Below are 15339 nucleotides of genomic sequence, written 5' to 3' on the forward strand. Positions count from 1 at the left end.
TCAAAACAAAATTAAAAGTGTTTCGTTATCATTATGCACACACTAGAAAGCGTTTAGTTATTATCATTGCCAAAAAATAATCAGTGGCGCCTGGTGGCACCTGGTGGCACCTGCAATTGATTAAAACTGAAAGAGACGCTATTAAGCAACACGTTGATACTAGTTTCTGACCGTAGGTAAATGTAGCTCAACTTGCAGATACAACAATATGAAGGAATATGATTTTTTTTTTTTTTTTCGTAAAATTAATTATAAATAAATAATCAAATGCTTCACAGCCTTTGTTCTTCCGGCTAAAATATATAAAAATATCGTACCCTAAATGAAAAATAAAAAATTCGAAGTCGGCTCAAGCAAAAGGAAAAAAAACCACCTTGGGCTGTGAAGTTTTTTCTTAGTCAGTTCAATACCATAAAAAAATTATACTTTTGACATATCTATAAAACAAAAACTGTAAGTAGGAGTTTAGTAATTCTTTTTGATTTTATTGTTGGTTCTATTCTGGAATTTAGAAATACCATTAAACAGTGCGTAGGTGGTATGTTGCAAATTTGACTTTTTTCCGCAAAATCCCCAGTGTGCGACGTACTGAGAAAGAAAATCGGGAAACATGTCACTTTTATATAGATGACATTATCATATTTCCCAATGAGTACGAAACTTACTTACAGGACGTCAGCCGAGTGCTTGAAAAATTGTATTTAACTAGCATATGAGTTTTTTCAGAAAACACCGATATTTTTAAGTCGGAGGTTGAATTGCAAGGATTTGTTATTTCGAAAGATGGTATTAGAACAACAAAGGATAAAGTAAAGGTTTCGAGAACACTCCACGCATTGTGTTCCTTTTTAGGCTAGTCTAGTTACTGTAGGCGCTTTATTTAAGATTAAGCTCTACCGCCGTAGCCTAATGGGTTTGCGCGTGAGTACCATTCGGGATTCGGAGTAAGCGGGTTCGAATCGCGGTGAAACACCAAAATTAAGAAAAAGTTTTTTGTAATACCGCTCGCCCCTCGGCAGGCAATGGCAAAGCTCCAAGTGTATTTCTGCCATGAAAAAGCCCCTCATAAAAAATATCTACCGTTCGCCAACATCGAGACGCACGCCACAAATAGGAGGAGGAGCTTGGTTGAACACTCAAAAAGGCTGCAAGCGTCAATTATACATATATATACATATATATGTATATGTTCTGATAGACAAGGCCTCAAACTTACCTTTTCAATTAAGTGGTAAAAAGAATTCGTGGAAGAGTTTTTCCTTAAGTGTCATTACAAGACATGCAAAGAAAACGTTGTCGCTGAAGCATTATCAAGGCAACATATAAACAGTTTGAAACCTTGTCTTAATCAGACGCCTAGACTCTACGGAACCTGATCAACCCATTCGGAAATCAAATTGTTCTTGAAAGTGGTGATACAAATTAAAAAATTATAACAATTATTATCCAAATGCAAACTGCACCACAACTCAGACTCACAACCCTCCTGCTCCAATCCGAGTGCGGGGACAAACCAGCAGCTCTTGGTCTTCCGCACAGTCTGTTCCGTGTGTCAGACCAGGGTTCCTCGTAACCTGAAATCGGTTAAGTGTAATTCTTGCAATGGCTGGTGGCACTTTCGGCGGTGCTCTGGTCTGCGCACTAAACGTGAATGGACACGCAACAGCAGACAGACAACCACACGCGTCCCTCACACACCGCTTACGACAATACTCCCGAGGAGCTTCAAGCTCCTTCAACTTAACTGGAACGGACTCATGAGGAAGATAGATGAGATAGTCGACTTCAAGAGTCGGCATGGAATCAAAATACCTACGGTCCAAGAGACAAAACTGCCCGCTAGCTCTTTCCTGATTACCAAGGATGGCTATAACGCGCAAGAAAGGATCACAAGCGAGACAGCGGTGCAAGCCTAGTTTATAGTTCACCACACAGTGCAGTATCGACTTATCGATCATCTTAGCATCTTAGAACGTCAAGCTATAGCTGTCTGGTCAGGCGATGCCGAACTCGAAATGTTTAACATATATATACCACCTGTATCCTGTTGCCCAGCAATATATCACCCTGAAAGTGGTACATTCATCAGAGATGAAAACCGACTCAGCACAGTCAACAACAATGCCCCCACCCAGGTAGTGGGCAATTGCAGCATTTCGCCTGACATCACAATTGCTGGCGCTGGCCTGACAAATAGCACAACCTAGTGACCTATGCTATCCCTTGCATCAAAAAACTTGCCTATTATCATCTCGATTGAGAGACCTGCCGAATTTGTTTCCGCGGATCAGCGGTCATACATCAACTTCAACAAAGCTGATTGGACCAGATTCGCAGAATTTACTGAAGACATCTTCGCCGCTCTCCCCATCCCCACCGATGTGCGCGCAGGCGAACGCGCATTCCACAAGGCGGTCACAGCGGCCGCGGTTCGCTTCATACCCACTGGAACGATCCGGGACATTCGTCCTAATTTCTCAGCTAAAGCAGCTGTTCTGGCGAACGCAAAAGGGATCTTAATTTGGAGATACGGTAACTGGTAACCCGAAATAAGCGGAACAAATGGGAAGAGCATTTGAAGTCCTGCAACTTCACCTCTGGTGTGAGCAAGCTCTGGTTCACCGAAAGGTCCCTGTCGAACCCGACGAAGCACAACGACACGGTGGATATCACCTTCAGCGGTCGTGCTTCATCGGATCCGAAAAGATGCGCGAGCTATCTTAACCGGCTATTAATTCCGCATCCTCCGGCCGACGATCCAAACGTAGTGCTACCAGACGGCTGCACAAACTGACATACAACAGTGTGCCACTTGCTTTCTCCAGCGATGAGGTTCAGGGGGCTATCAAACTCATGAAACCATCCAAAGCGATTGGCCCTGACGGACTAAACATGCTGATGCTGAAAAAGCTGGGTCCATTGGGAGTAGAATATCTCACCAAGGTCTTCAACTAGTCTTCGGCCACTCTCATCATTCCTGATATGTGGAAATTAGGGAGAGTGGTCCCACTACTGAAACCTGGGAAATCCGCCAACCAAGGGGAATCTTATCGTCCGATAACTCACACTTAAAGCCCTCCTACTCTCACTCTACACGAAACACCTGGCCCCAGCCCCACATCAGCACGGTTTCCGTCGAGTGCATAGCACCACCACGGCACTCACCGTCATTAACACCCAGATAAACCGCGGGCTTAACCAAAACCGCCCCTGCGAGAGGACTGTCCTAGTAGCGCTGGACCTGAAGAAGGCTTTCGCCACTATTAGCCACTCCACGCTAGTAGATGAAATTTTACAGTCGACAATCCCGACAGGGCTGAAGACGTGGTCCACGAGCTATCTGCATTCGTCAGTAATATTTCGAGACCAAATCTCTAAACAGAGGAAGAGAAAGCAAGGAGTCCGCAGGTTGGTGTCCTTTCACCCTTGCTTTTCAACTTCTGTATCTCGAAGCTCCCCCAGCCACCAGAGGGAGTCCCTGGTCTCCTACGCCGACGACTGCACGATAATGGCGTCGGGCAATGACATTGAGGGCCACATTCCCATGGCAGCCGGTTCTACGCACCGGAATGACTCGGGTTTTTCCCAAGGGCTGCCGCCCCAGTATACTAGCCCTGTCTAGTGAAACACACATCATCCCACCCCTTACGTCACAGGAGCAAACTCTCGCAGCAATCCTGCCCCAAATGCTTCTCCTCAGGGCTGGAATCGAATCCAACCTTGGGCCAGAAATATTCTACTGCTGCGTCTGCCACAAACGGCTTCACCCGAACTCCACCTCGGTTAGGTGTAACAAGTGTAACGGGTGGAGCCACCTTAAGACCTGCTCTGGTCTTAAGTCACATAGGGAGTTGTCCACACGGTATGTGGCCACGTATTGCTGCAGAGCTCTGCACCCACTACCGCCCCCGAGGCGATCCTAATTTAATTTTAAAAAAGCTAATTGGGCCGGCTTCACGGAATTCACCGAGGACACCTTCGCTGCTCTTCCCATCCCCACTGATGTGCGCGTAGGCGAACGCGCATTCCACAAGGTGCTCACAGCTGCTGCGGCTCGCTTCATTCCAGCTGGAAGCTATAGGACATCCGTCTTCATTTCCCAGCCGAAGCAGCCAGTTTAGCAAACGAGCGTGACCACCTACGCCAGGCCGATCCCGGGGATCCCCGCATAAGGGATCTCAATTTGGAGATCCGGTAACTGGTAAATCAGCATAAGCGGACTAAATGGGTTGAGCACCTGAAGACCTGTAACCTCACCTCTGGGGTGAGTAAGCTCTGGTCCACCGTCAGGTCCCTGTCAAACCCGACGAAGCACAACGACAAGGTGGCTATCACATTAAACGGTTGTACTTCGTCGGACCCGAAGAGATGCGCGAGCTATTTTAGCCGGCTTTTAATACTGCATCCTCCGGGCGACAGAACCAAACGTCGTGCTACCAAAAGGCTGCACAAACTGACAAACGACAGTGCGCCACTTACTTTCTCCGGTGATGAGGTTCACGGGCCATCAACAAGTCGAAATCATCGAAAGCCATTGGCCCTGACGGTTTAAACGCGCTGATGCTGAAGCATCTGGGACCCCTGGGAGTAGGATTCCTCACTTGGGTTTTCAATCTGTCCCTGGCCAATCTCATCAGCCCTGACAAGTGGAAAGCAGGGGAGTCTTATCGGCCGATAACTCTCCTTTCCCCAGTAGTGAAGACACTTGAAGCCCCCCTACTCCCACTCTACACGAAACACCTGGCCCCAGCCCTACATCAGCACGGTTTCCGAAGAGTGCACAGCACCACCACTGCACTCACCGCCATAAACGCCCAGATAAATCGCGGGCTTAACCAAAACCGCCCCTGCGAGAGGACTGTCCTAGTAGCGTTGGACTTGAAGAAGGCTTTCGATACAGTCAGCCACTCCACGCTACTAGATGATATTTATCAGTCGACACTCCCGCCAGGGCTGAAGAGGTGGTCCGCGAACTATCTGAGCGGTCGGCACTCGTCAGTGATATTTCGAGATCAAACGTCAAAGCAGAGAAAGATTAAACAAGGTGTACCGCAGGGTGGTGTCCTTTCTCCCTTGCTGTTCAATTTCTACATCTTGAAGCTCCCCCAACCACCAGCGGGAGTTTCCCTGATCTCATACGCTCACGACTGGACGATAATGGCGTCGGGCAATGACATCGATGGCCTGTGTTCCAAAGTGAAAAACTACCTCACCGACCTTTCTCGCTTTTTCACTGCGAGGAATCTCCAACTCTCCCCCACCAAGTCCACGGCGACCCTCTTTACCACCTGGACAAAGGAGGTCAAGCTGTCCCTTAAGGTAAAAGTCGATGGTACACCAATTCCGACGGTAAATAACCCCAAAATTTTGGGTGTAACCTTTGACAGCTTGCTTTCTCTCTCTGCGCACACAACCGCAATTGCCACTAAAGTCCAAAATCGCAACAAGGTCCTCAAGTCGCTGGCCGGCAGCACTTGGGGCAAAGACAAAGAACTGTTGCTTTCGACATTTAAGGCAATTGGCTGGCCGGTTCTAAACTGTGCTGCGCCTCTCTGGTCGCCTGGAACTAGTGATTCGCAGTGGACAAAGCTACAGACTTGTCAAAATACCGCCATTCGGACAGCGACCGGGTGCCTCCTGATGTCACCCATCCAACATCTTCACAACGAGGCACAAATGCTCCCAGTAGTGGAGCATAACAAACTGCTCAGCAAGCAGTTCCTGCTTGGATGTTACCGTAGGTTTCACTCCTGCAGACACTTGCTTCAGCCTGAGCCGCCTCCTAGGCACGTCAGGAGACACCTCCTAGACTACGCTGACGAAATCCAGGACAAAACTGACAAAAACCCACTGGACCGGACAGTATTTAGACAGTCAATAAGCGACATTCACCGGGAGACCGTTACCACCTTCATGAACTCCCGTCCTGTGAATGCCGTAATCGGAGTCCAACCACCACCTATTGCAGACGAAGAGCTCCAGCTTCCCCGTGAGACTCGTGTAACACTGGCACAGCTACGTTCTGAATACTGTAGCAGGTTAAACTCTTACATATCCACAATCGACCCCGACATACCAAACACAGGTCCGGCATGTGAAGGTACCCCGCACGACACTAACCACCTCTTCACATGCACCATTAAACCGACTCATCTAACCCCCCTCTCCCTCTGGACCCAACCTGTCGAAACAGCATGTTTCCTGGGCCTACCCCTAGATGAGCTAGACGAAGACGAACGATGATGTGCCTACACTGACAGGGCTACCTATGCTGTTAAAACAACAACAACAAGGGCCTGTGTGCCAAATTGAACAACTACCTCACCTGTCTTTCTCGCTTCTTCACCGCGAGGAATCTACAACTTTCACCCACGAAGACCACGGCGATCCTCTTTACCACCTGGACAAAGGAGGTCAAACTGTAACTTAAGGTAAAGGTCGACGACACACCAATACCGACTGTTAATAACCCCAACATATTGATAGTTACCTTCGGCAGTTAGCTTTTAGGAACCTTTTCAATTACGGCGGCGAGATCCAGGACAAAACAGATAGACAATTACTGGGCCGGACAGTGTACATACAGACTATAAACGGCATTCATTGGGAGACACTTATTACTTTCTTAAGCTCCCGACCGCCGAATGCCGTTATCAGAGTCCAACCACCACCTATAGCAGACGAAGAGCCCCAGCTAACCCGAGAGTGTCGGGTAACCTTGGCACAATTACGTTCTGGGTACCGTAGATGAGCTAAACGAAGACGACCAGTGATCTGCATAACACAACAAAAACAACGCCAATCAATACCAAGCCTGGAGAAATTCTACATCTGGGTATTTTTCAACGGACTATAAACATTACTTAACTTGCTTCGAAAAATTTTCAAAATTTGCTGTAGTTCAGTCCATTGCCTCTAGGTCAACCGTCGATTTAAAGGAGCTGTTGACCCAAATTATGAGTTTCTTCAAATACACTGAAAGCCTTGTTTATGATACTGTCGAATCGCTAAATTCTATCACAATTAAATATTTGGTAAAAGATCATTGCAATATTTCGATATTTACCCATTCAGCTACGGCGGCCCCCAAAATATCAAAATCCGAATATCTGGACGAAATTAAAAACAGCCTAGTCAAAGCGTAAAACTCTGCACTAAGTTACCGTTCTAGAAATAGGCAAACAAAAATTCTTAAGCCAGGTAAAATTTAATAGAGTTACATAAACTATACACAGGAAAAGTATTGGAAACGGATTTGGGAACCACAGTCCCTATTTGCGGCAATTGTATATTATACTGACACAGTTTATATCCTTATATCGGATGGAGAAGTTGCAATCCCGCCCTCAAATACGTAGCGGGATCTCAATTACTTCAACCAACTTTAAACACTTACATTAATAGCCAGCTCCAAGTTAAAACAAACCTGTTAACTGACACCGTAAACAGAATAAATAATTCACCGAAGAAACATGAGCTCGACACTGGATACCTATTTAAACTGTTATCAACAAGGAATAAATCCAATATTGTTAATTAGTGATGAGATTTAAAAAATGTATTGTTTTTCAGTAAACATTGACTACTTCATCAATTCCGGCTGATATTGATCACTTTGAATCGAAAAGTGCTAAATTTGTCATTAAACATTTCATAGTAAGTTCGTTTTTCTTGTTAATTTTTATTTTGCATTGAACTTTGCATATGTAATCTTTATTTTTTTAATTTTATTTTTTTAATTTTTTCATTCTACTGTTTATTATAACTAAAGTTTTGTAAATTATTAATAAGTATTATTTATGTGCGCCCTTTACAGTTTACACCTTTACAATTGTTTTTTTTTTTTTGTCACCATATTAGCCAACATTATCAACACGCGCCGGAAATGAAACGTTAACGTTGCAGTATTAAGCACGTTATTAAGAAATCCGTGGACGTCTCCTATTCTAACGGGAGAATAGTTAACATGCTACAGCAATAGACAGCTAAAACAACCTAAACTAAATAATATAAACGCAGCGCAACCCACAACAAAAGCAAAAAATAAGAAGCGCAGCTAAAGTAACGTAAGCGCGTGTAAGCAATACCAAGCACAAGAAGTCCGACATCGTGAGAATCGCTGATCCGGCTATTAGAGTCACACGGCAGTCCACATGAGGTGTTGGCAGTTAGGGAGTTAGATATTCAGGTGAAGACACCGATCCAATCATTTCTGTTAACCCGCTCAGCATTAACAGCCGACAAGGGAAATGAAGTTTAATAGAAAGAAATTTGTATTACTTGCATGTCGGATTTGGATTTAGAGAAAAGAAAATTGTTCTACAACTGAGACCTCAAGCAGCCCTATGTTTCAAAGGCAAATAAAGAGGGAAAATTAATAGCAATCAAATTATATCTTTTGATATTTTTTTTTTATTATTTCTGCTAATTTGAAGAAATCATGATTGTTTTTTGATTATTTTTAATTACGCAGGTCTAGATGGGTTTTTGTTTTGTTAAAAATGGTTTCCGATGTATTTTTGTGCGCGGAACACTCAGGTCCAAAGTGTCCGTCATGGTTTTGAAAAAAATTTGTGTGAATTTCTATAAAACGGGGTTTTTTTTAAAAAAAAAGAAAAGACTTTGAGTGATATGGGGTTAACACTTCAAGGTGCTGTGATTACGATGTAATTGCGAATTATTATGAGCTTAGCTTATAAAAATAACTACTGGGGGATTTTTGGGGTCGTTGACTCAAAATCCGATGTAATTGTTTTTAAATCCAGAATTGTGACAGCGCGCAAAAATATATCGGAACCCTTTAAAAAACACAATTTTGTTCACTAGTGTTATAATCGATTACTAGTTCCTGGCTTAAAAAGATATTAATTTAATAATTATGTCAGTTAAATCGTTTGATTACTAATTGCAATATAAAAATATACATATCAGAGCTGTAGGAAACAGGAAATCAGGATGAATATTTACAATTAAGCTTTTTACATACTTATTAAACAGGTGATTATCAACTTTGATTTTTGAATATGCTCGAAAATCATCCGGCAAAAGCATCACAGGAATATTAACATGACTTAGTTCATTTATCTAGAATTGTGTGAAATGTCAAATACAAAGAGAACATTAATAGAAAATATAACAAAGATGTGTGGAAAAATAGCGGTGATTCTTACCGTATGATTAATACCCCACATGAAAACACTTAAAATCGGTTCATTAGCTCTAAAAAGCTTTACTTTTTGATGTTTTACGCGGAAATGTTTCTTTTTCAAAATACGCGGCTGCGAAGAAGACATTTTCTTGTCCATGCTATCCAAGGGAGTCTTAGTTTGAAATTGTTTAATCGATTTTACGCCGTATTTGTCCTTTTGGTCGAAAGTGCCACATCAAATTTTTATTCGTAAAAAATTGGGCCTATTCCGTATATTTCTTAGATCGTAGAAATGCTGAACTTAATGTGGGTATGGTAAATTTAAAAAATTTGACCTGAAAAATTCTGAAAAAGAACACAGAAATTAGTTCGAATGGAAAATTCAAGCCAAATATTAAATAAATGTAATGAGTTTCATAAAATATTAAAAAAAAAAACGTAACTAGCCTGCAACATCCATGACAGTAATTTGACCGATCATATCATAGTCACTGATGATAGAAATATTCGACAATTATCGGAGCAAAGCTCCTATCACATTCTTAATGCCACTGTGAAGTGAAAGCCCTGATGGAGGCATTTTTAAACATGTGATTTTACATATACAGTGAGTCAATAAAGTTTAAGTACACCTTGTTATTTCTTACAAACACTAAGAATTATCATAGTTATGTTAAAAAAAACTTCATGCAATATCTTTGTATCATTAAAAGAGTACATTGTTGTCATGAAAACCGGTTTTTTTTGTTGTTCCCGTTATACATTTTAGATGCATACGTAAAATAACCCTCAATGAGCGCTAAAATTACGCAAAAAAAGTTTAAGTACAACACGCAAATATGTATTGCTGCGTTGTTGTTTTTGTAAAAATAACGGATTTAAATTTGTTTGAGCTTTAGCAAACAAGTGTAGAAATGCGTTTGAAGCATTTTATTATTGATAATTTGTACAGGCCCTAGTTCAAAGTGGACGAAATGGGAAAAGGTAAAGAAATATCGATGGAAATAAGAAAACTGATCATCAAATTGTATTTGGAAAAAAATCATTGCGTGAAATTGGAAGAATTGTTGGAAAAACACATTCTAGCGTACAAAATATTATTAACTTTCACAACAGCAATGGAAATGTGCAAAGGAAACCACGTTCTGGTCGCCCAAAAAAATTTTCCGAACGGGAAGAGAGATATATTTTGAATGCCATCAAAGCTGATCCCAAAAAATCTGCTCCAAAAATACGTGATGAATTGCTACAAGGAACTGCAACAAGCGTCAATCCTCAGACCATTAGAAATGTACTTCATAAAGCTGGTTACAATGGAAGAGTTCCACGTAGAAAACCTCTAATATCACCTATTAATAAAAAAAAACGTTTGGATTTTGCAAAGGAGCACTTAGAAAAGCCAGATTCCTTTTGGGATAACGTATTATTTAGCGATGAATCGAAATATAATATTTATGGACCGGATGGAGCGACGAAAATATGGAGAAAGCCTAATGAGGAGAAGCAGATAAAAAATTTAATACCGACTGTCAAACTGTGTATGGCGGCAGCTGGTGTGGGTAAAATGGTCTTTATTGAAACTACTATGGATAAGCATTCATATCTAAGCATTTTACGCAGCAACCTTAAGCAAAGTGCAACGCGATTGGGGGCTCGATGAAAATACATTTCTTTTTCAGCAGGATAACGACCCCAAGCACGCGTCATATTTAGTTAAGGAATGGCTCCTTTACAACTGCAAACAACTGCATACTCCCCCACAATCACCGGACCTAAATCCCATTGAACATGTCTGGGATTTGTTAGAAAAAAGAATTTGGAAACATAATATAACCTCAAAGGGATCGCTTAAAAATGCGTTATCAGAGGAGTGGGGCAAAATCGCAGAAAATGACACTAAAAGGTTAGTGAGAAGCATGCGTAGACGCTTACAAGCTGTTATCGATGCAGGTGGAGGACCAACAAAATATTAATTTATTCCACGCTTTTTGTTTTTGTTCTTTTTTTAATATTATTTATAAAGTGTACTTAAACTTTTTTTATGTGAAATCACGATAGTGCAAAGTTTTTTGTTTATTATTTTTTAAAGCTAGTATGTAATGAATTGAAAAGAATGATTTTATGTTCCTTACTTTATTTACAATGTGAAATATACAAGCTCTAATAAATTTTTATGTAAATTGAATGAAACATATGAATTTTTTTATCTGACTGATGTGTGTACTTAAACTTTATTGACTCACTGTATCTCTAACTTATGAATTTTCTCGACAATTTGAACACATACTTCTCACCCTAATACTTTTTTGTAGTCAATGATGAAATTAATATTCATCATGTTCGGCAATTCACGATTGATGTAATTTCAAATCACACTTGACTAATCATACGTATCCATCCCAAATAAATGAAAATTGAACAATTATATTTTTCCTCTTTATCATTTTAAAATTCTATAAATATCTAATTATCTTTTTTTACTATTATTCGAACTCTTGCAGCCCGGTATTTGCTATCTTCTCGGGCGCTATTACAAAATTTTGCCAGCCCTCCGACACATTGAGTAGTCCACTTTTCGGATGGACACCTTGCACTCACGCATTAATTTGGTTTGGTCCGTCATTTCTGGTTTACCAGTGATCAGAAAGTTTCTGTTTTTAATAATGTTTTTTGGAATGAAAAAACAAAAGGTTGTAAAATACTTAGATCAATTTCTAATACTGACGACACGCGCGCGCTTTTGTGGTGCATTAGATAATTTTAAATTTTGTATTACGCAATTCTGGCATTATTTGTTTCACTCTTGTTCTTAGTTTTGCCATAAATTCTGTGACAAATTTTACAATGCATACGGAGAGAACAAATTCACAGCAAAAAGTTCCGTATTTTTGTTTTTGTTCGCATGTATTGTCTACTCATAAATTATACTCAGTTTAGTGGCAAATTTCGCTTGTTAACACTGAAGTGGGGAGCTAGATATAATGGCCCTACAGTGATTGCATTACATACGTGTAGTAAAAGTGCAACGAATTACTGAGAAAAACTTAATATTTTGGGAACGTTTGTTTACCGCACGATCATTTTCCCAAACGTCTGAAGTTACAAACAGCAGCTTCACGAAAATATTTTTTTCACAGATGAGAAAATTTTCACTGTAGAACGTTTTTAATAAGCAAAACGACAAAGTGTATGCTAAAACTTCTGCAGACGCAAGAAATGTTGTTGTAAGGCTTCAGCGTGGCCACCATCCGTAATGGTTTGGTGAAGAACGTTCTGTAAAGGCGTTACATCTCTTCATTTCTACAAAAAAGGGGTTAAATACGGTTAGAATTAAGAAAAATCGATTTCTTATATATTGTATTTTTTAATGTGCATATATTTAAAAATACACACAGAAAATTTAATATCGTTCCGGTGAATATTTTCGAAGTTACACGCAAATTTCGAAAGTCCTTTCAGAGTGCTTGAAAATGCTTTTCAAACTTTAAACGCGTTTTTCTCAAAATGGTGTTTTCAAAGTCGGTGACCAACATTACTCGAAAACGGCTAAACCGATTAGTCTCAAATTTTAAAACGAGCTACTTAAATGTATTTTTTAGTAATTAATCCAAGATTTTTTCTCACCGACAAATATTATTTTTTTATAAACAATTTAAGGCCGAATTTTGGTCGGAAATCCATTTTTTTTTTTGAGAAACCTCCATTTTGTGAAAAAAATGTAGTTTGTTTATTTCTTCGAATAATTACTAGATTTAACATTAGTTTAAAGAAATCTGTTTGGTTTTTTAATTTCAGAGAATCCAGCTCAGAGTCACGCTTTTAACTCTAATTTGAATTATTCTATTTGTATCTTAATTTTTGTTATAATTCTGTTCTGAGGTAGTTGACTATGACTGATCGTTCGATTTGCTATTACTTCATTATAAGTCTCTTTGTCATTAAAATTTATTTTCTACTTTTTAGTTCGATTAGCAATAAAAGCGTGTTTTTCAGTTTTTTTTTTAACTATTTTTTATTTTCTACTTTTTAGTTCGATTAGCAAAAAAAGCGTGTTTTTTAGTTTTTTTTTTAACTATTTTTTATTATGAATGAAAATTATTGTTATCATTGCAGTCAGTGAATTAATGATTCGATATATTCGTGTTATATTTAATTCCTTTCTTATCGACTGTGAGTGTAAAGCTATGCAGTTATCGGCCGTGATAAAGAAATAATCGGGATGAAGAACTTACTTCGTGGAGGGAGCCTGAGAAACGGCTACCCCACTCCTGAAACGGAGAGGTAACAACTAAATATACTGACATAATCAATATGTTACATACTTTTTCCCATATACATAGATCATTTATTGAAGGTCGAGCCTTGTTTTTCTGAATGAAAATTATTGTTTTCGTTTAGTCAGTGATTTATAGTCCGATTTAATTTTGTTATATTTAATTCCTTCTTTACCGACTATATGTCCAAAGATAGGCCAGCATTGGCCTTGACACAGAATAGATACTCTCAGCACAGAAAAAGGAGACCGTGGATTATATTGACACAATCAAAACGAGATGTAAAGTTCCAGTTTGGTTTTTTTAGTTCATTTTTGTTGTGAATTGTACTTTAATCGATAAAATTTTATAAATGAATTTATGGTCATGATAAATTCCTTCTTTACTTGCCAAAATTTTGTTCCGTAAAATAATTTCAAAATTTATGTTTTGATTATTTTATAGTAATTAACAAAATTACATCTTATATGAAAATTATTTCATCTTATATGAAAATTGAATAGAGTAAATTTGCGTGTATGAGACTTGTAGTATCTACGCATGTGTAAAGACTATACAAAGTGAGAATGCAACTACCCTGAAAACGTTTTAGCCTTCTATTCGTACTGCAGTGCCGCGTGCCCGAGCAAGTTCGAATTCGAAAGAGTAAGTCGTAGACTCCCGAAATTAGTAAGAGTAGCTCGGTGAGTGCAGGCATGCGCAGACCGCGCGTTAGCTCTGTCTTTCTTACTCTTCTACAGAAGATCTAAAAAAGAAAATATTAGTCCTGGCAATCCTAATAAGGATAATGGAAAACTTTTCTCAAATTATTGCATTGTCATTGGTCCTTGATAGGTAGGCAAAATTCCAAGTCGATCAAATTATTAGAAGCCAGTGAAAATTAAGCTCAAAGATTCCGTTACATTCATTCATACATACATACATACAACCCGAGCTAATAAAAGCGTGTTAAAAAAAGAGGCATATGGTGTCTTTCGTACTAGTTCCTATCCAAAGCAATAGTAATAATAAATAAATATGTATATTAAAAAATATGCTAAAATAGGGATGAGTAACCTTTTTGACCAACGGACTAATTTAAATCTTAAATTTTTTTGAAGGGCGCACATAAAATAATACTTATTAATAATTCACAACACTTAAGTTATAGTAAACAATAGAGTAAAAAAATATAACATTAAACGAGTAAAGATTTCTTATACAAAGTATAATGCAAAATACCAATAAACAACAAAAAGGAATTTTCTTCAAATTTTTAATGAGAAATTTAACCCTGTTTTTTCGATACAAGCTGATCAATATCAGCCGGAATTGATGAAGTATCTACACGAAAGCAGCTTTATAATTGTACATCGGTGGTCATTTTTGATTAATTTTATGGTGAAGAATATTTATTCGGAAACATACGTACTTCCGAACCGAAGCATCATTCGCTTTGCATTTTTTATCAAAAGCGGAAATTTTTTAAAATGTCTACATATTACGCGTATTTTTGAGAAGTAGTAACGTGTTTTTTTGCTGTTTCCAAAGCCCTGAATTTTATCATATAAATTGTGAAGTAACTGTTCTTTGCCTTGAAGTTCGATACTAATGAGATGCTGAATCACATCGATAAGAAACCCAAAATCGCACATCCACTCTTTATCACCAAAATGAGGAAAGGCATATGTATCTCTTTATATCCAAGAACGATTGTATACCCCTTTTTAAATTGTATACTCTTTTTAGCATTGTAACTCTACTAAGCCAACGTTCTTCAGTATTAAAAACCATGTCTCCATTTTCAGTTTCATTCACGGTGATTTAACGCGTGAGCTAATACCCTAACCATAAACATGATAACACCATCTCTATCTCTGGCTCAACAACAGAATAACATAATATTGTAGCACGCCATCATGCAAGATGAAACAGAAC

At 39.3% G+C, this 15339-nt stretch overlaps 1 protein-coding gene across 8 annotated transcripts in view; it reads right to left on the reverse strand.

Moving 5' to 3' along the window:
• LOC128870431 (phosphatidylinositol 5-phosphate 4-kinase type-2 alpha) overlaps positions 1 to 9493 on the reverse strand; it is a 178736-nt gene extending 169243 nt beyond the window's left edge. For all 8 annotated transcript variants that reach the window (XR_008455373.1, XM_054113057.1, XM_054113056.1 and 5 more), the window contains exons 1-2: positions 9171 to 9493; positions 8987 to 9084 (exon numbers count right to left, since the gene is read on the reverse strand). Coding sequence is in view for 7 of the 8 variants with exons in the window: in XM_054113057.1 (XP_053969032.1) it covers positions 8987 to 9084; positions 9171 to 9305 (233 nt within the window). In the remaining variant the exon portion in view is untranslated. The remainder of the gene's footprint in view (positions 1 to 8986; positions 9085 to 9170) is intronic.
• Between the last annotated feature and the right edge of the window lie 5846 nt (positions 9494 to 15339).

This window comes from Anastrepha ludens, chromosome X, assembly GCF_028408465.1.
Source record: "Anastrepha ludens isolate Willacy chromosome X, idAnaLude1.1, whole genome shotgun sequence".
NCBI lineage: Eukaryota > Metazoa > Arthropoda > Insecta > Diptera > Tephritidae > Anastrepha > Anastrepha ludens.